This window comes from Drosophila takahashii, chromosome 4 (assembly GCF_030179915.1).
Source record: "Drosophila takahashii strain IR98-3 E-12201 chromosome 4, DtakHiC1v2, whole genome shotgun sequence".
Classification (NCBI taxonomy): Eukaryota; Metazoa; Arthropoda; class Insecta; order Diptera; family Drosophilidae; genus Drosophila; species Drosophila takahashii.
Genome location: NC_091682.1, coordinates 842,588 through 870,472, shown reverse-complemented (window position 1 = coordinate 870,472; position 27,885 = coordinate 842,588). Strand labels below are relative to the sequence as shown.

General features: G+C 37.3%; 1 protein-coding gene and 1 non-coding gene across 6 annotated transcripts in view; both read left to right on the top strand.

Annotated features, from left to right (window-relative positions):
- The window catches only part of LOC108054897 (fibulin-1), a 90,607-nt gene that overhangs the window by 41,979 nt on the left and 20,743 nt on the right, over positions 1-27,885 (top strand). For 4 of the 5 annotated variants that reach the window (XR_011419539.1, XM_044395328.2, XM_070218019.1 and 1 more), the window contains exons 2-8: positions 3,462-3,956; positions 4,015-4,344; positions 6,751-6,984; positions 7,041-7,123; positions 7,179-7,236; positions 12,241-12,528; positions 19,311-19,448. Coding sequence is in view for 4 of the 5 variants with exons in the window: in XM_044395328.2 (XP_044251263.1) it covers positions 3,462-3,956; positions 4,015-4,344; positions 6,751-6,984; positions 7,041-7,123; positions 7,179-7,236; positions 12,241-12,528; positions 19,311-19,448 (1,626 nt within the window). In the remaining variant the exon portion in view is untranslated. Of the gene's footprint in view, positions 1-1,791; positions 1,841-3,461; positions 3,957-4,014; positions 4,345-6,750; positions 6,985-7,040; positions 7,124-7,178; positions 7,237-12,240; positions 12,529-19,310; positions 19,449-27,885 lie in introns of those variants that run through there. The other variant, XM_070218021.1, reaches the window with a different exon arrangement.
- Positions 8,484-8,591, top strand: LOC123003303 (small nucleolar RNA U3). Its single transcript, XR_006412532.1, has one exon. It is a non-coding gene; the product is annotated as a small nucleolar RNA U3 (small nucleolar RNA).

The window sequence follows — 27,885 nt, the reverse complement described above, 5'->3', positions numbered from 1 at the left end:
ACGAGGAAACCATTTTTTGTTTATCGCTCCGTTGTCTCGGCAGGCAAACTAAAGTACGGACGAGAAAACGGCCCTAAAGGTGTGCAAATGTTTCGAGCGATAACACTAGTTTACAGCCGAAATGCTCCCCAGCAATTGATGGCAAATTCTGTTAGATTTGGACCCCTAGATCACGAAAATAATACTAAATTTTTTTTCGATGGCACAGTTTTTTTTTAAAGATTTTTTCGATTTTTTTCCTATATCTCGGCAGATATCCACCATCGGCCCATCGGTTGGGCCAGTTTTAGTTTTATTTTAAAGTCAATAGATCAGAGCTTAACTTTGCCATACAGATCAATACGATTGGATGAGTAATGGCAGCGCAGAAGCTCGACAAAGAGGAAAAATGTGTTTTTTGGTCGTCTGTAAGTCGGCTGTATATATCGTAAAAACTCGAAATAAATCCGTTGAAAAATCATAATGGGTACAAACTTAAAGCTTACATCCTACTGAATAAAACAAGTCGGATATGGCCCCAATCCATGGAAAACTGGATTTATGGTGGATTTTTTAAGTTCGGATTTTTCCACTTTTTTCGGTTGACAGAGTCCAAATTTAAGATTTATCATAGGCGGCGACATGTAAACAAAAATGAGTGGTGACGGCAGCCGGGTCAAAAAATAGCTAAATTTAAAAGCTAGAAAATTATAAAATAAATTTAATTTCTGAAAATTCCTTTAAAAATATAAAATTGCTTGCGTTAAATTCACTTTAATAATTTTCTAGCTTTTAAATATCTGATTTAGCTATTTAGTGACCCGGCTGCCAACACCAATTATTTTTGTTTACATGTCGCCGCCTATGATAAATCTTAAATTTGGACTTTGTCAACCGAAAAAAGTGGAAAAATCCGAACTTTAAAAATCCACCATAAATCCAGTTTTCCATGGATTTGGGCCATATCCGACTTGTTTTATTCAGTAGGATGTAAGCTTTAAGTTTGTACCCATTATGATTTTTCAACGGATTTATTTCGAGTTTTTACGATATATACAGCCGACTTACAGACGACCAAAAAACACATTTTTCCTCTTTGTCGAGCTTCTGGGCTGCCATTACTCATCCAATCGTATTGATCTGTATGGCAAAGTTAAGCTCTGATCTATTGACTTTAAAATAAAACTAAAACTGGCCCAACCGAGTGGATATCTGCCGAGATATAAGAAGAAATTCGAAAAAAGTCCGAAATTTAACATTTCAAACTTTAAAAAATCTTTAAAAAAAAACTGTGCCATCGAAAAAAATTGAGTGCTATTTTTGTGATCTAGGGGTCCAGCACTAACAGAATTTGCCATCAATTGCTGGGGAGCATTTCGGCTGTAAACTAGTGTATTCAGTAATATATCTGTGCTGACTACTATGATATTTTTCTCAAAAAAGCAGTATTTTTCATTCGCGTTTGGGGGGGGCCAAACGTCATTTTAGACCATAAGTATGTTCGCCAATATGGCTTAGAATCCTTTAAAGATTACGTTCCCCCTGTACGATTTTTAGGGTCCCAAATCGACCCACCCTATTGTACTTAGTTAAAAATAGTCACAGTCATAACGCAAGCAATTTTATATTTTTAAAGGAATTTTCAGAAATTAAATTTATTTTATAATTTTCTAGCTTTTAAATTTAGCTATTTTTTGACCCGGCTGCCGTCACCACTCATTTTTGTTTACATGTCGCCGCCTATGATAAATCTTAAATTTGGACTCTGTCAACCGAAAAAAGTGGAAAAATCCGAACTTTAAAAATCCACCATAAATCCAGTTTTCCATGGATTTGGGCCATATCCGGCTTGTTTTATTCGGTAGGATGTAAACTTTAAGTTTGTACCCATTATGATTTTTCAACGGATTTATTTCGAGTTTTTACGATATATACAGCCGACTTACAGACGACCAAAAAACACATTTTTCCTCTTTGTCAAGCTTCTGCGCTGCCATTACTCATCCAATCGTATTGATCTGTATGGCAAAGTTAAACTCTGATCTATCGACTTTAAAATAAAACTAAAACTGGCCCAACCGATTTGATATCTGCCGAGATATAAGAAGAAATTCGAAAAAAGTCCGAAATTTAACATTTCGAACTCTAAAAAATCTTTAAAAAAAAACTGTGCCATCGAAAAAAAATAAGTGCTATTTCTGTGATCTAGGGGTCCAGCGCTAACAGAATTTGCCATCAATTGCTGGGGAGCACACCAAGAATATTATTTTGTAAACTAGTGTAATATGGAAGTATATGGAATATGGGACGCTCCATATCAACCCGGCCACCCCCCTTTTTTTTTAATTTTCTATGTGGAAAGTACCACATTGATTGCAAAGCCCCTTGCTTCCAATATTTTACCTCATACCCATTTTTTCAATGTTACCACTCTTTCGCCGTATAATCGCGTAAAAAAGAAAACACAAAATCATTTTTATCCTGCGAACGAAAGAAACAATTGGCATGGTTCAAAATCAGAAAAACCTGTCTTTCCATAGCCGGTTACGAGAAAAATAATAGATTTTATTAGACCGTAGATGACCAAGCGATAGCGTTTTTAAAGTCTAAAAGTAGGATTTCGTCCAAAGGGCCAGTCTGCAAAAATACCATTATATTTTTCTCAGAAAGCCCCATATTTAACGGATTTTATGCCACTGATTTCAAAGTGGGATCTCTCTTGAGGAATTAGCTATGAATTCTTTTGTACGTTTTTGTAGTAGTTAACTGTCAGAAAAAGCTAATAAGTAATATAAAATAATCGTATATGCTTTGGAAAAAATTAACAAATCAATGAAAAGAATTCATAGCTAATTCCTCAAGAGAGATCCCACTTTGAAACCAGTGGCATAAAATCCGTTAAAACTCGGGCCTTTTGAGAAAAATATAATGGTATTTTTGCAGACTGGCCCTTTAGACGAAATCCTACTTTTAGACTTTAAAAACGCTATCGTTTGGTCATCTACGGTCTTAAAAAATCTATTATTTTTCTCGTAATCGGCCATCGAAAGACAGATTTTTCTGCTTTTGAACTATGCTGATTGTGATTTCGTTCGCAGGTTAAAAATGATTTTGTGTTTTCCTTTCAGCGCGAATATACGGCGAAAGAGTGGTAACATTGAAAAAATGGGTATGAGGTAAAATATTGGAAGCAAGGGGCTTTGCAATCAATGTGGTACTGTCCACATACAAAAAAAATCAAAAAAGGGGGTGGCCGGGTTGATATGGAACGTCCCATATACTTTATTGGGTCGGAAACGCTGCCTTCTACCTGTTGATACCTTAGCACGAATACAATATACCCTTGTGAGAGTAACTATTTGATTGGTAAAATTCACAATTCTGTGGTTTATCATCCTTAAAATGTGTTTTAATATAAATGTTTTAGGATTAAGTAAAAAAAATACATTTGAAATTATCTTTATATAATTTTATTTTTTTAGACAACATATCGGATTATATAAGAAAATGCTGCATAAATGGTCTTCGACATGCGCGAACCACTGCCTCCTGCACAAATATCGATATAGCCCCAATAATAATTCCACAACTTTGGCTTGGTCTGTGTCATTCTACACTTAAAGTCTGCTGTTCTCGAGAACTGGATAATCAAAATTGTGAGCTAGGTCGACTTGCTGCCTTGGACGGTACTCGGTGTGACAGAGAAGGAAATTTAACTTCTAATTCTTATGCAACATGTTGTCGTTCTTGTCAAATTGGATTGGCAGTTAAAGCTAGTAAAGTCAATTGCAAGGATCCATTATTTTCATTTCTTTCCTCAATTGAATCATATCGAGCTTGTTGTTATGAAGATTTAGATTCCACCGTAAAATCTGATATTGGTAAAAAAATAACTGACAATTCTATAACTGAGGATGGCGAAAGTCAATTGGATTCTGAGGAGGATATGAATGGTACTATTGTCCTAACCGATGATGGTAAGTTGTTGAAACGCCTCCCCCAAAAGCATAAAATATGATTTTACCTCACCCTTAGACGACATATGTGGGAAAATTGAAAATCTGTGCGCCCACATATGCGAAAACACTATTGACGCATATCAATGTAAGTGTCACCCCGGATTTATGTTAGATAATAACAACGTCACATGCTCTCCGATGCAACCCAATATATGTCCGAGTGGCTACAATTTAGATAAATTGGAAAACAAGTGCATTGACATTGATGAATGTAGGGAAAATATTCATGAGTGTAAGTTATCCCAATACTGTCATAACACGAAAGGTGGCTACCACTGCTTAAATGTGAAAGCAAAGGATTGTCCGCCGGGATATCACTATGAGAGTGAATACGATGAATGCAAAGGTAAAATTGTATTGCTATTTCAAAGCTAATTTTAATAAAACCCACCTTACAATAAAACGAGAGCTGTAGCAATCATAGATTTATTATACCAGTAACTCTTAAAGTAATAGCCTCTTCCCATAGAGTCCATCCGTGTTCCCACACAGCACCGTCCACATCAGCTGATTTGAAGAGCAGTTGCTCATCGCAACAGGGGGTTCAACTAAGCAAAAATGTCGTAAAATTTCGTTATTATAGAATAATTGCATAATATTACATTTTTTAAAACATACCTGAACTTTTATAACATATCCTATAACAAGTATGCAATGCATTGCCCTGCATACATTGATGTATTCGTTTGCAGTCAAAAAACTATGCTCTTTAGCATTATTTAATTTGTTCCCGCCATCGATTCGATCTCTTCTCGTAGTTAACGTTTTATTTTTCACAGTTAAGAGGAAGAATTCAGATTTGCACCGAAAAACATCGCATAACTATCGCATAAATGAGCAGGTCAAAGTCAGTCAAACTTACGGATCATCCGTTTAACGGATGGTGGATGGTGGGTGGCTCTCTATGGAAAGACGCTTTGAAAAATGGTATATTTTTTATTCGGGGAAAAGTATGTAACAGGCAGAGGAAAGGCGTTCCCGACCCTATGACGTATATATATTCTTGATCAGTATCACTAGCCGAGTCGATCAAGCCATGTCCGTCTGTCTGCCCGTGTGAACGCGGAAATCTCTGAAACTATAAGAGATAGAGAGTTGGGGTTTTGGATATACAGACACCTACTTTCATAAAATAAACATGCAAAAAAAATGAATAAAATGGGTTAAATGCGCCGCTTTTTTGCTTTTACTTATACATAATGCTAATATCTTCCAAAAACATAAACAAAATTACATATTTTCAACGAAAATACTTAGTTTTCAACAAAAAATCCGACTTTTAAGGTTCAACGAATAATCGGACACTCGCTGAATACGGTTATTTTTTATGGAACTTGCTGCAAACTTGGGGTTTTTGGCATTGAGATTACTTTGTAGTAGAGATTAAGAGAAGAAACCATCACTACACTGCAAAAAAAGTTGAAATGGCTCCAAGGAAAGCCATTTTCTGTGAAACTTCGTCAGTTGATTGGAAGACTCAATTTCGAACTGAAAACTGCACTGGATTGGTCGGAGAAGTCATGTCTATTGTTCAGGACATTATTATGAGGTTCCGGGATACATTTTAATATGAGGCGGGAAAGGCCAAATCAAGATGTTAATGACGGCATAATTCCAAAGTACCTTAACATTTTAAAGGATAAAAAACATTTAAAAAATTATTTTTTAATATTTTTTTTGTTGATCTGAAAGTGCATTAAACAACCGACAAAATGATGTATCGTTTATAAAAATCGGTTTACAACTTACCTAAAAGATGGGTTCGAGAACATTCTTGTTAAGCTGAAAGCTTCGTTTTTGTTGAAATTTGTATGGAAATCGTGCTTTTTGACCAAGCAGTTATCCGTTTGGTTATAGTTTGGTCCAATTTTTAGGTAAGTTGTGAACCGATTTGAGTTTTCCAATCAACTGACGAAGTTTCACAGAAAATGGCTTTCCTTGGAGCCATTTCAACTTTTTTTTGCAGTGTAGTGATGGTTTGTTTTCTTAATCTCTACTACAAAGTAATCTTAATGCCAAAAACCCCAAGTTTGGAGCAAGTTCCATAAAAAATAACCGTATTCAGCGAGTGTCCAATTATTCGTTGAACCTTAAAAATCGGATTTTTTGTTGTTTTTGTTGGAAAACTAAGTATTTTCGTTAAAAATATGTAATTTTTGTTTATGTTTTTGAAAGATATTAGCATTATGTATAAGTAAAAGCAAAAAAACGACGAATTTAACCCATTTTATTCATTTTTTGTGCATGTTTATTTTATGAAAGTAGGTGTCCGATTAAGCGATGGAGCCACTGTACATTTATTAGCTTACCATTCCCATGCCGCGAAAGCTGTGACGCTCACAGTTTTAAAGCTATAGAAAAATTTTTCGCCAAAATGATTGTTACTATTGACTATTACTATTTTATTTTTAATCTATAACTACTTTAAAAAAAATCGTAATATTTTTAGAAATTTGGTATCACAAGATTAAGAGCTGAAGTCGTCAAATAAATTGGTCAACTAAAAAACCATCGCCTGAATGTGCGGTTCAATTATGGCCAAAAATCGCATTTTATTAACTTTGAGATCTGTTTACCAGAATCCTTTAGTAGGGGACTTTTTTCGATAACACATTTGAAATCTTTTAGTTCATAGAGGTATATTTTTGGTGTAACAGGTGGTTAATAAATGTAAAGCTTTTTGTGGATGTTGAAGGTGTGTCCTTTATTGGCCATGAATAAAAAGAATAAACTTATGTATATACTTTTTTAGATGATCACGAATGCAAAGATGACAGCTCAAAGTGTACCGCGGTCAAGAGTCAATCATGTGAAAGCGGTTTCATTTTAAAAAACGGAAGTTGTACAGATATTGACGAATGCTCTCATAGCACATTAAATCATTGTCATATTATTAAACACCAGGAATGCAATAACACTATGGGTGGCTATTCCTGCCACTGCCAGGCTGGATTTAATTTGGATGTCACCCAGAATCAGTGCATTGGTAAGTATGATTCTCATATATTACAATATCGATAATATCTTTTTGGCTTTTCATAGATATAAATGAATGTTCAATAAACAACCACAACTGCCTTCCGACTCAAAGATGTGATAACACGATCGGATCATATATATGCACGGTATTACGAACTACTTAAATACAAAATTGTTCTCTGTTACGTATATTTTTTATAGCGTCTTCAAAGCTGCGGCACAGGGTACACCTTGAATGCCCAAACTGGACATTGTGACGGTAAGGAATTGAATAGAGCTACTAAAAGCTCATTTCATATCTAACTAGTAGGGTGAAAATTAGCCTTCTTGACAGCCAAAATGCAAAGCTAAACCCAATAGTTCCTTCATATTTATGCAGACATGTTATAGATTAGTGCGGTACCGTTTACAACTGATTTTTGTTGACTTGGCATCTTGTTCAGAATGCCAAAATCTTCGTCTGCTAGAGATATGTCGCTGGAAGTGCTGGAAGATCTTAATTCCCGAGTTGGTTGTTCAGCCACAATCTGGGAAAGCACAAGCGCTTACATTTCAGTGAAGTCGTTGGCAGGGACTTTTCTTGAATTTTGTCTTGGGACCGCCACATTTCTGCCCAAACACTTCCAAAACGGACTGAAGACTTGCGTCGCTTTCACGAAAGCCTTAATGGCATTTGTAACTTTGTACGAATTAGGCGTTTTGATTTATGACAATTTAAAAACAAGAAAGAAAGTTAACTTCGGCCAGCCGAAGTTTATATACCCTTGCAGGTATGCCTACCTAAAATGTTGTTTTTACATTGTCAAATATCAAAAAGCCTACTTTCTATAAAGTTTTTTCTATTATTTTGTTACTTATTCCTATGGCAGCAGGGACCGTAACTAACAGTTATTTGTGATTTTTATTTTAAAAAGACTACTGTGATATTTGGTTTTAAACGTCAAAAATAACGTTCTTTTTACTCTTGTCCACAAAGTATATGCATTTCAACAAATCTGGAAAGCAAATTAACTGATATTTGTTCATGTCTATAAAGTGCATAAAAACCAATTAAATTGTTGATTAAAACTTGTACAAATCTCAGTAGGCCTTTTAAAATAAAAATCACAAATAACTGTTATTTACGGTCCCTGTATGGCAGCCATAAGATCCGGCTCGTTCCGACATATGTACTACCTGCAATAGAAAGAAGACTTTTGGGAAAGTTTCGGAAACGTCTCCTTCACTGCGTTGCAAACATCTGACTGAAACTAAAATACCCTCTGCAAGGGTAAAACAAGAGAGAACGCTTTAGTCGGGTGCCCCGACTATCAGAAACCCGTTACTCAGCTAAAGGGAGTGCAAGGAAGATGGAAATATAAAACTTTAATCAGGAATAACTTTTTAACGAATGGTCCGACTTGAAAAATCGATAGGTATAAATAAACGCTACAAAATTGCATTTATACTTCTCCGAAATCTTTAAAAATGTGGGTCCAGACACAATTTAAAAGCGTGGCGTTCGGCTGAAATAAACTTGCGCTGGGATCATTTCTGTAGTCAGTCTTCACATACTTTCACACTAGCTGAAAGCCAAGTGCACTCGCGTTGATGAGTTGAATCGTTCTAAGGGATCAGATTGCAAGGCTAGCACTGATCCAACGGCACACGATTTGTGAAAGGGGAGGGTAACAGCCACAAGCTGCCGATCGTATTTCGATTAAGTGCTCGAGTTAGCTATTCGGGAAACTTACGGGCAGCTAAGACAGATGACAGACGAAACAGACGATCTATATTATTTTTCCCAGGCACTTTTAATAATTCTTTCTGGTTATGTGGGAGAGGTGAGATGCTTACCAAGAACCCACCCCATCCGTCGAGCTCAGCCGCCAAAATGGTGCCTGAACATCGGACTCATCTCCCTCGGCCCATGTCTTCAGGACAGGGCCCTAATACGCCTACGTAACAGAAATGGCGTAATCGCAACGTTCTAGCTTTTGTAGTTTTCCGAGCTTCCTATGCGGACGCTTCCTTTGTAAGTCACTTAGTCACTGGACTAACGATTTCTATTTATCTTAAGTAAGCAGGGATTTTTTGACAATTATCTTGAGGGGCTTTTCCCACTTTGAAGCCAGAAGGGAACTGCCAGGAGTTTTACAGTATGGATGGTATCCACAGGTCTACAGGCTGGACCTTCGGGCAAGGCCGCAGCCGGGTTTCTCGTAGGCCAGAGGAGTTAGTCAGCTGATGAGTGTAGTATCGAGTATTCGACTCGTCTGCGGGTCAGAAATGGGCTGGACCTTGTGGCGAGACCGCAGCTGAACTTCTTGTGGGTTAATGCCGAATTACTTCATTGGCAAGGAAGGATCAACCCTTTTTCTAACTACTGGGATAAACAAATATGGAAGGACCAGCCTTTCCACTAACTACTGGGTTGCACAGGTTCTCAAGGATCTAGCCTTTCCACTAGCTACTGGGTTGAACAAGTAAGGAACGATCTAACTACTGGATTTATCTAGCCTTTCTACCAACTACTGGGTTAAGGGGTTATATAACTTTTTTTTTCCAAAAAAAACGAACATTTTTTTTTGCTGAATCCTAAAGAATATCCCCTAGAGAACTATTTGATCGATCTTCTTCAATTTTTTTTTAAATTATTCGTAATGATTGTGCCGAGTTCGTGAACGATTCAGTTTTTATGCGCCAATTTTGATTTCGCAGATCAGAATTTTTAAATAAAATGTTTAGAACTCGAAAAATCAACTTTTTGGAAAAATTGTTACTGTATGCAGAAAAAACCAAATATTCTTGAAAATAACACTGTGCAGCATTTTTAGTGCTTTTTAAATTTACCTCGATGGATGCTATATTTTTGGATTCGTTACGATTTCCCAAGATAAACTGCGTTTTCAAAAAAGTTCCCCGACGCAAAAGGACCTCAAAGTTCGAAAAATGCAGAAATTGGCCAACTTTCCGGAGCTCTCAGAGGCAAACGGATTCATGGTTTGATTCGATGCTAAAGTTTTTTAAAAGATACACTCTTTATCTTTTAAGCCCCATACTTAGAATAATTTTAGGATTTTTTTTAAGGCAGAAATAGATTCCAGAAAACATAGTCAAAAAACTTAAAAACATACAGCTGCGGTCAAAATAGTAGTAGTGTTGCCGCCCTGTGTTTTTAAAAGTTTGTTGTTGTAATTCATCTTCTGGTAATATTGTATTGATTATAATTGTACTATTAGACTAATTGGATAAGAAAAGTGACAACAAAAAACTTTTAAAAACACATGACGGCAACACTACAACTATTTTGACCACAGCTGTATGGTTTTATGTTTTTGACTATGTTTTCTAAAACTTGTTTCTCCCTTAATAAAAATCGTAAAATTATTCTAAGTATGGGGTTTGAAAGATAAAGAGTGTATCTTTTAAAAAACTTTAGCATCTAACCAAACCATGAATCCGTTTGCCTCTGAGAGCTTTGGAAAGTTGGCAAATTTCTGAATTTTTCGAACTTTGAGGTCCTTTTGTTAAGAATCCTTGCGTCGGGGAACTTTTTGGAAAACGCAGTTTAACTTTGGAATTCGTAACAAATCCAAAAATATAGTATCCATCGAGGTAAATTTTTTATGCTGCATAGTGTAATCGTTCACGAACTGGAAATAATACTATACTAATACAAATTGTTTGGTTTTTTGATATCAGTTGACCTGCTGGACTTCCATCGTGGTCACCGCTTTAAAAAAAAGGGTTCCATAACTTCGTAAATTATTCATGTTTTTTCAAGAACAAACGCTTGTTGTTTCGATAAAAACATGTACTATCAATAAATAATAACTTCAGAGTCATAAATTAATTGCTACACACCTGGAAAAAAATCGAAAGTTCCCTTAATTTTTTCGCTCAAAAAAGGTATATAACCCCTTAAACAAGTTTGGAAGGATCCACCCTTTCCACTAACTATTGGGTCGAACAAGTACCAATCCTTTCCACTAACTAATGGGTAAATTAAGGTGGACGGGTTTTTCTTACTGAGGTTATTTTATTTTGCAGTTGACTTTTATTTGTCCGATCCCCGCTTGAAAGAAGGGGAAGGGACAAGATAAAATAAATACTGCTGAGATAATTTATATTTATACACTTGTAGAGGGTGTTATAATTTCAGTCAAAAGTTTGCAACGCAGTGAAGGAGACGTTTCCGACCACATAAAGTATATATATTCTTGATCAGCATCAATAGTCGAGTCCATCTAGCTTCTATGCTAGTTTCTTCTAGTTATGCTTCTCTTCTCTTTGTAAAAAGAAGGCGTTTTGATTTCTGACATTGTAAAAACAACAAGGGTAGATAAACTAGGGCTGGCTAAAAATCGGTTGCCCCGAGCCACCTGGTTCCGGGGTGGACGGTTTGGAACTCAACTTATTCGAACTCAAAAATCGAACTTTAATAACTGTCTCCTAATCACTTTTCCCTTATAAATATAAATAAAATCGAAATGTAGAAAGTCATAAGTCGTCACAAACTTACCGTTTATGTAACCTTTTTCTATCGGGGTTTCAAATTTTTCATACTTTTTTAAAAGGACTTGTGTCCTTAATGATTTTATGAAGTCATCGGAGACTAGACCCTTTACAGTCGAGAACTCTTTTAGTTCGCTACCTTGTCTGCGGCATAGTGCAGCTAGCCTTTTGTCAATCATTTCTGCTGAAGGCTGCTAGTTTTCCTTGCCGTTCGCCGTTTTAAACTTGTCCGATTTTAACATTTTCTTATACATTTCGATTGGCATTAAAACTTTTACAAAATCTGTAAAGATGTGAGCGCCAGACTTTTTGAAAGACCTTTAAAGTGACTGTGTGCGTACGTGTGGGCATGGCGCTTGGATGAAACAAACTTGCGCTGCGTGAGAAGCCAAAAAATATGTGTGATTAATGCCAACCTTTTAGCTTTTGTAGTTTCCGAGATCTCAGCGTTCGTCCGGACGGACAATATACCCTTTTACTCTACGAGTAACGGGTATAACAATGGTTAATAAAGGTAGTCGCCTTGTTGACTTGTCCTTTATTGATTCTGAGCCGATGGCTACGATCTGTGGTTTTACTGTGTAGCCTCATGACAAATTTGATAATGTGTCCGGGTTTGGATTTGTGAATCCTTTGTACTAATTTTAAAAATTAAAAAAAACGAAAAAAAAAGAGTTGAAAATTGTATTTTTTTTTGTCAATCACAGATAAAATTGCTAATATTTCTCGCTAATTGATCTACATTTGAAAAAACTTTTCTTTTTAGATGATGATGAATGCGCACTTAGAACTCATAATTGCCCTTTTAACTACGATTGCCACAATACGAAAGGATCATTTCGATGCTATAGAAAAAGCACCACAAGCTCAACCACTACAACGACATCAACTACAGTTTCACCTTTAGAGCCTGCACGAAGGGCAAATAATAGTCGATACCCATATCCATTAGCTGTACATCCGGATTACTCAAGTCTCAGCTATGCCAATTCCCCGATATCCCGATTGGACTGTTCTCCCGGATTTTATAGGAATAATCTTGGTGCATGTGTCGGTAACTAGAAAAATCATATTTAAGGTAACATTGGAATATATTGATGAAGATTGTATTCCAAATGCTGTGGCAAACAAACGCAGAAAGAAGTTTGAAATTAAAGCGCCCATTCGCTGGAGAATTTCACAAGAGAGCCAAAATTATGTTATGTATTTTTTTAACGATTAGCAAAAGGACCTCAAAGTTCGAAAAATGCTGAAATTGACCAACTTTCCGGAGCTCTCAGAGCTCTTAAAAGAGACACTCTTTATCTTTCAAACTCCATACCTAGAATAATTTTAGGATTTTTATTCCTTAATAACACTGTGCAGCATTTTTAGTGCTTTTTAAATTTACCTCGATGTATTCTATATCAAATAAAAACACCTCTTAACGAGGTAAAAAACTAGTGACGATCGCACCTTCAACATATAAAAGTTCTGATATCAACATTTGTGACGAAAAATTATTACACTCGTCATTAAATAGACTTTCTAATATTTTCTCATTCGGCCCGCCCTAGCAAACTATTGCAGCCTTTTTCCCTTCACAGGCATTTTCTATTGCAGCGTGCCAAATGAGAAAATATTAGAAAGTCTATTTAATGACGAGTGTAATAATTTTTCGTCACAAATGTTAATATCAGAACTTTTGTATGTTGAAGGTGCGATCGTCACTAGTTTTTTACCTCGTTAAGAGGTTTTTTTATTTATTTATTTTTTTCGCCAACGGATATACCTTAACTGGCTACTTATACTATCCAACAAATTATATTACGTGCTAACATTTACAAAATAATTAATTAACCTATGTTTCAAAATGGTTTTATTTGGGAAATAGTCTGATTGCATATCAGCTGGAAGTGCGTTAAACTCAGATAAAGCCCTATAGAGAGGCTCATTTTGGGAATAATTAGTCCGCCTCAGCTCAAGAAAAAAGGGATCAAAATTCCGCAGTTGCCTAAAAGGAGCGTTAAATCCAACTTTCGAGAGTAGCTCAGGACAGTCGATACCACCATTCACCAAATCAAAGATAAAGCAAATGGCCAGGATATTTCTACGATGCGCAAGGGATGGTAGACGAACAAGCTTGCATTGCTGGTGATAAGAAGGAACAGGGTGTAACAATCTTAGCGGCAATAGAGCAAATTTCAGAAATTGTTTCTTTAGCCGCTCTATTCTATTTCCATGAGTTCTAGTAAAGGGATTCCATATAAGAGCGGCATATTCTAGCTTAGATCGGACAAATGCGAAGTAAAGCGCAAGTCTGGTGTAGGGATCAGTGAATAGCGAAGCGTTCCTTTTCACAAATCCAAACATGGCATAGGCTCTGGGCAAGATGTAATCGAAGTGTGCTGAGAACTTAAATTTCGAGTCAAACATCACACCTAGATCCAGGGATTCCTGCCGCAGCTGTAAAGGTTGACCATTAATATTATGAGATGTGAAGAAATTATATACAGATTTACTGTAAGTAACATAGAAGCACTTGTTTATGTTTAGAGGAAGCGCATTTCGGCTACACCAAGAGCTCAACGAATCTAAGTCCTGTTGAACCGATTGTGAGTCTGTCGCTATTTTAATAGACTTAAAAATTGTTAAATCATCTGCGTACAGTAGACACTCTGAAGATAGACAGAACCTCACATCATTAATGAAAATAATGAAAAGCAGAGGTCCCATAGCACTCCCCTGAGGGAGGCCTGAGGTTGCCAAATAGGAATCAGAGAAATTTCCATTAATATTCACTCTGTAAAGACGATTGTGTAAATATGATTTTATCCAATTTAGTAATGCCGAATGGATACCCAAGCGAGCTTGGCTTACCATCACAGTCCGGAGTGTAAGATTCATCAACGTCTTCAACGGCCTTATGAATATTCTCTTCCAGCACGATTAAACTAGCTAAATTCAATAGAGGAGTAATCGCATTTAAGGTTTGAGAATCATTCCAGGCTCCTGTTGGCTCAAAAATAACTTTGAAATAAGAAGCAAAAAGATTTGCAGTTTCTATATTTGAATGCGAAGATAAATTCCCTAGGAACATGGCAGATGGTACTGAAGAAGGTTTTTTCTTTGAATTTATAAATCGCCAAAAAGAGTTGGGATTACTTTTTAGTCCGATCTCAACATCCGCTATATACTGATTGTACAGAAATTTATTTAGAAATTCAAACTCACGTTTGTGCTGCAAGTGTCTATTCCAATCATAAGTATCGATTTTTAAGCGTTTTTAAACCTTTTGTATACCAAGGCAATTTGAATGAACTTTGGTCCCTTTCTCGAGCATTGTTCTTAATAATGTTTAAAATAATTACTAAAAAAGTGTCATAACACGACTCCAAACTAATATGTGATAAAACTGATTCCCAGTTAATGGCAGATATCTCATTTCGGATGGAACAGAGGCTGGTTTCATTGAAAATAAATCTAGGAGAATGTTCAGCTGAAGGCGCAAAACTATAAAAGTTTATACCTAGTAGCAATGGCCTATGATGGATGTCACAATTGCTTATAGGTGAATTACATTGAACTAAGGAAAAGTTAATATCAGCGCTAGGAAATACTAGGTCTAAAATTTTATGTAAGTTATTGTATATATTATTGACTTGTATTAAGCCCATACTGAAAATATCATCGATGAAAAGAATCTCTTGTGGTTGATGTATGTTGCTTGGCAGTGAAGATTGATGGTCCGGATCCTGGACCATCCGAAAGAAGACAAATTAAACTCGCCAATCACACAGATATGTTGATGGTCCAGCAGATTATTGTAGATGTCGGTAATGTTTTCCAGATGAGCCTTGTAAAGTTTATAAGATGCATTTGTTGGTATATATGACGCCACAATTAGCAGAGTTTCATATTCTCCAATTATCGAAACAGCAACTTGATCCAGAAGGGTATCTTCAATAAGAAGTCCAATTGCCAAGCAGCGCAAATTGCAGCGAACAGCTACAATTAGCACAGTGGGTTTTCGTGCTATCTCTGTCTTTGCGGAACACATGGTACAATTTGGAGTCGAAGAATTCATTTGAGTAAAAGTTTATGCTAAGCCAAGTTTCAAGTAAAACTATAACATCAAACTCGCATTGTGATGTGGCAAGGTATACTTGCTCCGCCTTTGTCCGCATTCCAGAGATGTTTTGAAAATAAACTTTTAACGGGGCTGTAGCATGATCAACAACCTCTGGATTCGTATTTAATGCATTATAGTCCAATGCTATAGGAAGTATATGATCTTGCGATCCCAACGTTGTAGGCCCGCAGATCACCTTCAGTAATGTAGTGGTTTTGATACGTATTTTATCATGCATGCATTCCTGTAGATTGTTAGATGCTTTTAGCGAAGAGTAACTAGTTCTTAAGAGTGATGGCAATGGCGCTGTTAAGGGAGCATATCTATCCAAGTTGAGAAGAGAAGGGCAATGTTGTTGTTGATGGAGCCATCGAGAAAAGCCAGACCAAGCTGCCGATGAGAACTTCAGCTGACCTTGTTGTTGATTCGATTGTAAACAGCGGAAAGCTCCGAAGAGCGCGCTTAGAGCGGGAATATTGATAAAATGCGATAAGAGCGCCTCGCTGGGGAGCGATTGACGAACTTCGCGGAAAACAGACAACAACAACTCCAGCTGATGTTGTTGATTGCTTGACTGTGATGAGCGCACAACTCTAGAGAGCGCGCTTAGAGCGAGATGTGAGATGGAAAATGATGGATGCTCCTCTCCAGAGAGCGTTTAACGAATGTCGCGCAAAGCAGAGGACGACAACTCCACCTGATGTTGTTGTTGCTTTGGCGGTGATGAGTGCACAACTCCGGAGAGCGCGCTTAGAGCGAGAAGCTTGGTGAAAGATGATGAGAGTTCCTCTCCAGAGAGCATTTGACGAATGTCGCGCAAAACAGAGGACGACAACTCCAGCTGATGTTGTTGTTTGTTTGACTGTGATGAGCGCACAACTCTAGAGAGCGCGCTTAGAGTGAGATGTGTGATGGAAAATGATGGGTGCTCCTCTAAAGAGAGCGTTTGACGAATGTCGCGCAAAACAGAGGACGACAACTCCAGCTGATGTTGTTGTTGTTTTGGCGGTGATGAGTGCACAACTCCGCAGAGCGCTCTTAGACCGTGAATTTTGATGGAACCTGGTGCAAAATCTTCTCCTGAGAACTTTTGATAAACGTCAGACAAAACAGAAAACGAAGAATCCAGCTGATGATGTTGTTGATTTGTCAATGCGCTCCAAGAGAGTGCACTGGGAGTGACGTATGAGGGATTAATGGTAGCAACTAGCGATACCGAAACCAGCGGGCGTTGACCTTGCGAATAAGTAGCATGAAGATGAGGAAGCGGATCATGACAATTTGCCGTAGTAAAATCGACATCAGAAGCGCCGATTATTGGAGGTTTTTTGAGTCCGATGTATGATGATTGTGCGAATCCAGGACGTTCCCATCAACAATAGGCCTATCCCTATGGACGAATCGACTGACTTTGATTGGATTCGGCCAGAATGCATTACTAAACACAGTCTGAAAGTGCTGCTCTGGTATTCCTAATTTAAAATTGACGAATTCCAATGTAGCGACATCTACTCCATTTTTGACTAAAGGCTTGCAGATTATGGTAGAGGTATCCACGCCTAGCTTATTTGCAACATATCCACTCACAGAATCAGATTTTACATGAGCTCTGAATCCACCAATATGAAGAAATTTATTAATCGGCACAACGTCGAGTTGTTCACAACTAGCAGCTTGACCAATTATTTGTCGGCAGTAGAAACTGGTGCGGGGGGAACCAGGTCTGCATGGTTGGCTTGGCGATCACTTGAAGAAGCTGGAGCCAAAGGTTTCACCACTTTTTTTCGCCGACTGACATTGTTATTGTCAGTATCAGACATGGGAAAAGCCTTCAGAAACTTTGAGTTTAAGTCCATGTATAGACTCTTCAAGTCATGAAGTTCTTCCATCACTTCATCGATTTTGGAGTGTGCATCATTACTCACAACACAGCCATCACACTGCCAGAGTAGATTCGGCATATTTGTTAATAATCTAATAGCATCCTCAGGGAGATCAACACGTGCAGTGTGAAAAGTACGGCGACAAAGCGGCATATTTAATCTAATAGCATCCTCAGGGAGATTAACACATGCAGTGTGAAAAGTACGGCGACAAAGCGAAGAGCAACGGTCCGCCTTAAAACCGCGCTGCTGTGACTTCAGCATTGCACTCGGAGCACGAATAAGAATTCATAGCGAAAAGAAAACACGTCTGACTACAACGAATGCTAATAAATTATTATTATTTGATATCAGAAGTTTTTGTTTGTTTACATTTGCTCTCATAGGAGCTAATATATACATTTAAATTTAAATTGGTCAATCATAATTTGTAAGCCATTGTATTTAAACAATTTAAGTTAAGTTTTTCCAAAAGTGGTAGAACAAAAGTTTTTTATATCGATGTGATGAACTGACAAACTGACAAACAGAATTAAATTTTCATTTTGGGAAGACGAAGAAAATCTTATTTTGGCTATAACTTTTGAACGGAGGGTCGGATTTTGACAAATGACCCCTCATTCGACGGGTATTTTCAAAAGGAATACAACTAAAATATTGCGAGGGGGCATTTATCCCCACCGGCCCCAACAGCTCCAAATTTTGAAATTTTCACTTTTTCCCTTTCACCGCTCTCTCTCCCAAGCCAAATGATTGAAAATACCCAAAATAAGATTTTCTTCGTCTTCCCAAAATGAAAATTTAATTCTGTTTGTCAGTTTGTCCAAAACATGTTTTTTAAGTTTTAAAAATTTGATATGACGTTCATCACATCGATATAAAAAAGTTTTGTTCCACCACTTTTGGAAAAACTCGCTGGTTTAGCGGGAAAACAGCTATAAATAGCTAAAATTCGGAAAACCGTAACTTCTATACTACTAAAGCTACATCTCGTTTGAAGGGTATTTTTAAATGCTATAAACGCCTTCTGGATGCAATTTGTGTAAATGTAATAGTTAAAAAGATATTAACAAAAGACAATTAAAAAAAAAATTTTTTTAGCTTTTTTTTATTTTTCTCAAAAACGGCTCTAACGATTTTCTTGAAAACTTTAAACTGTATAGCCCTTGAGATTCCTTAAATGTTGGTATATAACACATTACTGTAAAAAGTCACGTTTTAAAGTTATTTTTATAAAATTTGCACTTAAGAGTTCCATATAGGAATCTTTTGTTCTACGACTTTTGGAAAAAGCCTCTACTTTAGCGGAAAAAAAGCTAAAAATAGCTAAATTTCGTTAGTTTGTAAGTTCTACACTACTAAAGGTACAGACATGTGCTATACCTTGTTTAAAAGGTATTTTGAAATACTTCAACGCCTTTTTAAATTAATTCGTTAAAATACAATAGTTTAAAAATTATGATTTATGACCAATTTAAATTTAAATGTTTATATTAGCACCTATGTGAGCAAAAGTAAACAAACAAAAACTTCTGATATCAAATAAAAACACCTCTTAACGAGGTAAAAAACTAGTGACGATCGCACCTTCAACGTACAAAAGTTCTGATATCAACTTTTGTGACGAAAAATGATTTTAGATGTGACTAAATAAGTACGCTACCTAAAATTTAATCGTTCGGCACGCTACAACAGAAAACTTTCGTGTAGATTACAAATATTTTTAAAATATATTGGTTAACTTTACCAAACGATTGATTTGTGTATGCTTTTCTTATAAACAAAGTTTAAAATATTTTTAACTTGTATTAAACGTGCGCTTTTTTTATACTGTACCTTCAGATATTAATGAATGCGTGGAACACAATCCTTGTGGTAACCATCAACGTTGCATCAACACAAACGGTCATTTCCGCTGCGAAAGTCTTCTTCAGTGCTCGGCCGGATACAAGTCAGCAGTAGACGGCAAATTATGCATAGGCAAGTAAATATCTGAAATTGTCTAAGTCTTATTCAAAAAAAAACATTAAATGAACTGGCTTTTATAGTGATCCAAGCCAAGAAATATAGTTCTCTATTTTTATTGCAAATATTTAATAAATGATAAGTTAACAACTCAAGTTTTGTTACTGTATCATGGTACTAAGTACAAAAAAATCGATTGGGAAAATTAAACAATATAATAATAAAATAGTCATTAACCAGCGAATTGTCAATTTGACTCATGAAATAGATAATTCAGTTAATTTTTAACATGTTCAATAAAATAAGAAATATCTCAATATTTCGTTGTAGAAATGTTAAGATTATAAAAATCTGTGTACTCGAAAGGAGTATTCTAATTTCGGTTAAAAGTTTGCAACGCAGTGGAGGAGACGTTTCCGACCACATAGTGTATATATATTCTTGATCAGGACCAATAGCCGGGTCCATCTAGCCATGCCCGTCTGTACGTTTCTATGCGAACTAGTCTCTCAGTTTTAAAGCTATCGCGATGAAACTTTCCTACAAGTCTTCTTTTTATTGCAGTACATTTGTATTGTAGTACATTTGTCGGAACAATCCGAATCGGACTACTATTTCTACTTTTATCTAAACCAAAAAATAAAAGAAAAAACATTGTATCTTTGAAAAAAGTAGGCGTTTTGATCTTTGACAATTTAAGAACAACATAAGTAGGCAATAATATATCTGTAATCCCTGGTATTTAATTTACCTGTAAGGGTTTATAAATTTCGGCTGGCCAAAGCTAACTTCCTTTCTTGTTTTTTGATATTTTTAAAATCTTTTAGGAAATCCCATATTTTACTGTTTTTTCTAAACATTTGGGTATGAAAATTTTAAGATTAGATTAAGAATGAATTACCAATATAAACAATAAATTATACATTAAAAGCCAACGTGTCAGAGCGCAAGCTCTAAAAATAAATTAAAATGAGTACAGCACGACAACAACAACCAGACGAACGTCGACTTTCGTCAATCAGAAACAAAGCTTACCTCTGTATACGAGCTGATAAGTCAATAGAAACAACGAAAACTGCAACCCCCCGACCCCTACGACCTTACCAACAATATAACAACAACTACCAGCACAATGCCCGCTTTTACCACTGTGACTTTGACAGTAACAACAACCACCAACACAACAACAACTATGTCCACTGCAGTCACTCAGCGCCCGGCATCGTCAGCTCTGACCGGCAAGCTCCCCTCCCCCCAACAAAAAATTACGAAAAATGCTAAGGGAACGTTAATACAAACTAGAATCGATCCCGTAATCTTCTAGAAAAACCAACGCACCAAAAGTATCAAAATCAAATACTATCACTGTGCCGAAAAATCTGCTGACCAATAATAGATTTTCGATTCTTAGTGACACAAACGAAGATAATACTGCCACTCAAACAACCACGGCCAAGAAACCAATGCCACAACCCTTTTACGTTTGTCACGGAAATTGTGCTGAGCTAGTCAAAAAAATAGCTGACCAAATTGGAGCCAACAAGTTCTATGTCACTTCTATAAAAAGAGGTAACATAAATGAAATAAAAATTCAGGTAAACGACGAACAAGATTATCGATCAGTGGCCAAATACCTAGATGAGGTAGATTCAAAAGTAGCAAAGGGCTACAAGTAGCTATCAAAGGAATTGAATCAACACACCCTAAAGAAAATAGTCATAGATGTGCACCTATTTAGGTGTCAATGTGACACTATTGAGTTTCAAAATGTCTTTGATCCGAAGTTCATCAAGTTGACCCAATTCTGGTGTCACTTTAATACTTTCGAAAATAATAATAATTACAAAAATTTGAAATTTTCTTGAATGCTCCTGTAACCATTCTACCATGATGAAATCATTGCTAGACTTAAAGAATAGGGGCACAACCCTCGGAATGTATATAAGCCTCCTGGTGAAAATAGCAAGGCCAAACGAGACATATTCTTTCATATTCTAATCATTCAAAAAACGTTTGCCTGTTTTCACCTAAATGTGCTAGGTGCGCTGGCGACCATGACACCAAGGAGAAGGATAAATGCCCAGCACTGAAAGAGGATCAGTTTAAGTGCATCAACTGTGGAACTCCACAGAACGTCAACGTTCTCAAAAGCAAAATGTTGCTGCCAAGCCAGAATGCTTAGTTTCCTTTGCGTCCTCCTGTTTCCTCAAGTCAGCCATTGACGTCATCAAATTCATTTAAAAATTTATTGCGTCAGCTAAGTCAGCCTAATTTTGAAAATACTACTAAGGCCTCTATGCACGGTTTTCAGATTTGGGTCTTTTGATCCAAATCTGGCTCTTTTTTTCGCGCTGGCTCTTTGGCCCATCTCATAAAAAATTTTTTAAGTGTCAACCGTGTCTCTGTGGTAGAACAACCTGTTCAGGACACACTCTTAGAATTTATTAATAACTTACAAAAGCAGAAAGAGGCTGCTGTATATGCCCAAGCGGCGGCAATTGAAAAACTACTGGAACATTTTGATCAAATGATGTCAGTCATGACGATGATTTTGCAAATGCTACAGAGCGTGATGTCCAAGCACGCCATTGAGTCAACGCGCTGCAATGACTAACTACGGATTAAATATAGTAATATGGAACGCTAACAATCTAGTTAGCAAATCCTTGGAGGCTGAGCACTTCCTCCAGGAACGTAACATTGACATTTTGTTAATCTCAGGTACTCATTTTACCAGCCGTTCTTTCTTTCGAATCCATGGATATGCTGTGCACTGCGCCAACCACCGTGATAATAGAAATCGGGGTGGTGCTGCTATCATTATTAAATCGTCCCTGGACTGTCACCTGAGCACCACAATAACTGCGCTTTATTATTGGAGTTGATTGGAATGCACACCATAGCTTCTGGGGTTGCAGACGGTCCTGCCCTCGTGGAAACACTCTGATGACTGTTGTGTCTAGCTCAACCATGCAGATTCTGGCCACTGGGGGACCCATGCATTTTCCCTGGATCAATGTCATTGGGCACGTTCAGCAGAACAACATGATACCTGATCACTGATGGGTCAGTAATCAGTGATCAAGTTTGTTCTGCTGAACGCTCATAATACATTTTAATGACGTAAAAGTAAAACAAGAGAGAACGCTAAAGTCGGGTTCGTTCCCCGACTATCTAATACCCGTCACTCGGCTAAAGGGAGTGCGAGGGAGAGGGATATATATCCTTTTTTTGATTGCGTATAACTTTTTAATGAATGGTCCGATTTGAAAAATGTCTTCTACATTTCGATAGGTATAAGTATACACAACAAAATTGCATTTATACTTCTCGGAAATCTTTAAAGATGTAGGCGTAGGACACATTTTAAAATCGTTAGTGGGCGATTGTGGGCGTTAGAGGGGGCGTGGCGCTCGGTTGAAATAAACTTGCGCTGCGTAGGAGGCCCAAGAATATGTGTGGAAAATCTCAACCTTCTATCTTTTGTAGTTTCCGAGATCTCAGCGTTCATACAGACGGACAGACTGACAGACGGACATGGCTAGATCGACTCGGCTAGTGACCCTGATCAAGAATATATATACTTTATAGGGTCGGAAACGCTTCCTTCTCCCTGTTACGTACTTTGGCACGAATACAATATACCCTTTTACTCTACGAGTAACGGGTATAAAAATATATCAAATAGTGCGCGCGCAATTGAAAAAAAAATAGTTTTCCTGCCGCAGCAACTGCAGCACTGCCCACAGCTATCGTAGATATATAAAATATATCAAAAATGGCTGAACAATTATAAAAAATTAAACCGAATTTATGTTTTTTATTCAAATTATTATGTTAATAAGTTTCGATATTTCGACTATCGATACATGCCAGAAGCCATGTATCATGTATCAAGAAAAGGTAGCGTACTATTTTTACGCTACCTGATACCTGGTCACTGATGCAAAATTCTTGCATCATGATTAGTAATCATGTGCGTTCAGCAGAACTATCGTGAGAAATCCATCAGTGATCAGGTATCATGTTGTTCTGCTGAACGCGCCCATTGATTTTGCTGTGTATAGAGGTATCCCGTGCAGACACCTTTCAATCTCTGCATGTTCGGGCCTTTCCTCTGATCGTATCCCGCTCCTGATATATTTCTCTGTGGCTTCCTATCACCAAAACTAGGCTTTTACCTCGGGGCTCGGATATCAGATGTTTCAGTGCCAGGCTCACTGCTTTGACTGAAGATAACCCTCCGCTTGTCATCACGGATCACGTTGAATCGTTTGCTCAGGTTTTGGTAGACAAGATCCATCAAGCTGCCCCTCCTGCTAGAAGTGTAACTATTCCGCCGCCAACATGGGCTTCTTCGAAACCTGAAATTGCAGCCTTAGCCAGACAAGGTCGTACACTTGGACTTGGCAAGGTGGAGGGCTGCCGTGTCAGAACTCAAAAAAAGTCCTTCGATTGGCAAAATCTGAATTTTTCGTGAATCAACTCAGTGCCATTGATACCAACAAGGATCATTGGTTTGCATTATGGAAATGCACACGAAATCTGAAAAGACAACCTTTTCACAGGTTTTCTCTTAAACGAAGCGATGGCACTTGGGCTCACAGTGATTCTGAAATAGCAGATGTATTTGCAGATAATCTGAAAAACCAATTTACTCCGTTCCAGTTCGCAACAGACCAGCAAGTTCGAGCCACAATTTCTCTCTCTTTCAAACATGAAAAGAAGAACTATTTTCTTGTGAGGCGTGTTAATTAAAAATGTGCCTACTTCGGCTTATACCAAAAAAAGGGGGTTCGAGATTCAAATCCCGCTCTCAACAACATTATTTTCTTTTTGTAATTCCCTGATCAAGAATATATATATTTTACGGGGTCGACAACGATTTCTTCTAACTGTTACATACTTTTGCACGAATACAATATACCAACCCAAAAAATAGCTCCAGCTAGAAACCCAGCCACCCGCCAAAATCTTCCATAAATACCACCAACAACGACTCCGGGAGTCTCGTTTGCTCCGGCGTTAAGCTACAACAACGTGTCTTACGCTTCAGTTCCAAAACCGACATTTGAACATACTACTCCAGTATTGTTGGAGGCTCCAACTTGGAGCAACAGGCATCGAACCATACTTTGGAAAGTATCTGCGTAAACACATACCAATTACCTAGTGGTCTTGAATTAAATACAGCAAATGCTGCAGGAGCTTGTGCGCTCTCAAAATCTCCTACTGGAGATTTTAATCAAACAAAGCTCTGCTTAGATGATTACTCCTAAAATATCTTCCTGGAACGCGAATGGCATTTCACAGCACAAATACGAGCTTATGCAGCTCCTTGATCATTATGACAACGCCATGCTCATATCAGAGATTCACTTAACAAATAAAAACTATTTTCATCTTACTGGCTACACATTTCATTCGACAAATCATCCTACAGTTAAGGCTCATGGACCTCCATGGAATTCTGATAAAGAATTGCATTACTACGACTTATATCCAAGCAACAGCAGTACACCTCCAAGCAACAGCAGTACACATCGAAACCCAAAGCGGCTTCCTTAACCTAGCCTCTATATACTGCCCACCGCTTTGTAGCAGTTGGTGACTACAATGCAAAGCACAACCACAGATCCAAAGAAACCTGACCTGATAGATTTTGCTATCACAAGAAGAGTTTCGCAGGCTCATGTTCGTGTGGAACACTTATCAGATCTATCATCAGATCATTCGCCCATCCTGCTTCACCTCTACGACCATCCTCAGGTTACATAACGCCCCCATTCTCTAACTACAGGTAAAACAGACTGGCTCCAATACAGAAAGTATGTAAGTACCCATATTGATGACTGCCCAAACATTTCCTGCGAAGAAGACCTCGACAATTCGGTAGAAGCGTTAGCGAATGTTATTACACTGGCTGCACAACATTCCACGCAACCTATGACATGTAATAAACCATTTAACAGCAGACATGCTTCTAGGCACATCGAAGAACTGGTATACAAGAAAAGAAGGCTTCGTCGAGAGTGGCAATCCCATAGATACCCAGCCTCTAAGGAGCGCCTAAAAATAGCCAACTACATACTTCGCAAAACACTAGAAGATGAAAAAATAGAGCTGAACTTTCCTTTATGAAGCAACTCTCACCAAATAGCAAACGATGTCCACTGTGGAAACAGCAACGAAGAAAGGGCGAATACATTTGCCCTCCATCTAGAATATATGTTGCCAATAATCTCCAATCCTGAAGCTAGCCCGCAAATTATATTCCATCCATATTTATTTATTTAAATTCCTAGCACTACAAGTTAAACTTATATATTAATGTGCTAGTCACGTGAATTACAATACTTTTGATCAGAATAATTTAGAAAATAATCTTAAGAAAAAACAGTTATTTTCTTTGGTGTTAATTATTTTGTGCAATGCCACTAATGCCCTAAATTGGATCCATGATTGAAGATCAACTTCAAATATCTTGTACGCTAAACTTGAAATCGGATGCCCACGTCTTACATTAAACACATATCTCGCAACACTATTAAACGCTACATTAAGTTTTTGTTTACTTGTTGCATCACTGTTTCCGAATATCTCGACGCCGTAGAATAATGCCGGTATTAAATAGGTTTTTGCCATTAGAAGTCTTGTCCCTTCTGGTAAGAATTGTTGAGTATGGAACAGTGACCTTAAAGAACCATATGTTTTTCCAATAGCTTGGTTAATATGGTCGCTCCAAGTGAGTGTTTTGTTGAATATGATACCCAGATTATTTGCTTTTTCAACATACTCAATAACTGCACCATCTATTACTAATGGTGTCAGGGTAGTGGTATCAACTAATTTATTATAGATAACCAAACATTTAGACTTTTTTGGGTTTATTTGTAGACCATTTAGCTTCGACCATTTGTTTACTACCGACAATTCAGTATTTGACATCACTACACATTCATTTATTCTGGACAAAGGACGCGATACACACATTTGAACGTCATCGGCATACATATGGACTTTGCACGAGGACACAACATTTGGAAGCTCATTAACATACATAGAGAAAAGAAGAGGTCCTAGAACAGATCCCTGTGGAACTCCTCTAGAAAGCTGTTCATAGTTGGAAGTTTGAGTGGACGTAACTATGGCTTGACGTCTGCAATTTAAGTAAGAGCGTATTAATTTCTCTGCTGTTACAGAGAAGTTAAACATTCTTATTAGCTTAGAGCACAGAATATCATAGTTCCCGGTGTCGAAGGCTTTGCTAAAGTCTAGAAGGGTCAGTAGAGTTACTTTGCCTTCCTCCATGCTTTCCCTGGTTTCCTCCACTATATTCAGCAAGGCTGTTACACAGCTACTATTTTTCCTAAAACCTGATTGCGCGTTGTTTAACAGACCATTTGTCTCTACATATTTGTTGATTTGCTTGGCCATTAGGTTTTCGCTTAATTTAGACAAATACGGTAGTATAGATATTGGCCTATAGTCACCATTTGCCTTACGAACAGGAAGTATTTTGGCGTCCTTGCATATTTTAGGGAAAGTGGAAGTGGTTAGCACACTATTTACGGCAAAAGTAACATGTGGCAAAATTTTTGGTAGTATGATTTTAATAAATTTGGGATCTATGTTATCAAGTCCAACTGCGTTTGATCGTATATTAAGGACGGCTTCAAGTACATCACATTCACTAATACACGAAAAGCTAAATCTATTATCACAGGTTATATCACAGTCATTGTTTGTCTCAGCATGATCACAGTACTCATTAAATGATACCTCAGGTACTTGGCATTGCACAAATTTTTGGTTTAATTCATTGATGTCCACATCAATTTCCAATGAAGGTTTTGGCTTACCAACGCCTAGTGCCTTAAGGTCTTTCCATTTTTGTCGAGTATCAACTGCATTTGTAAATTTAGAATTAAAATAGGCGCATTTACATGAGTGAATTAAGTCCGTTACTTTTTTTCGTAAGGTTTTGAACTCTTCATATAAATAATTTGCTTTATACCTTTTCCATTTTTTAAAAGCCGTATCTCTTCTTTTAATTTCACTTTCAATAGTGCTATTAAACCATTGGTGCTTATTTTGTTTCAATATTCTGGTTTTTATAGGAACACAGGTATTATATAAATGCAGTACATTATTTTGGAGACAATCAATTTGCTCATCGACAGAAACAAGACCATACAGCGCGTTCCAGTCACATTGATTACATTCAAACGCTAAAAGATTGTAGTCAATATTTTTGAAGTCCCTAAAAGTAATTTGGTGGTCAGTATTATCGATAGAAATGTCAAAGGTAACGAATATAAGGTCATGTTTAGAGAATGCTGGTACTGAGGTCTGGTCATATAAAAGAACATTGTTAGGTTTGTTTACGAAAAATACGTCTAGGGGAGTGTTGCAGGTACTAGTAAAATGCAGTACAAGAGTCATAAAGTCC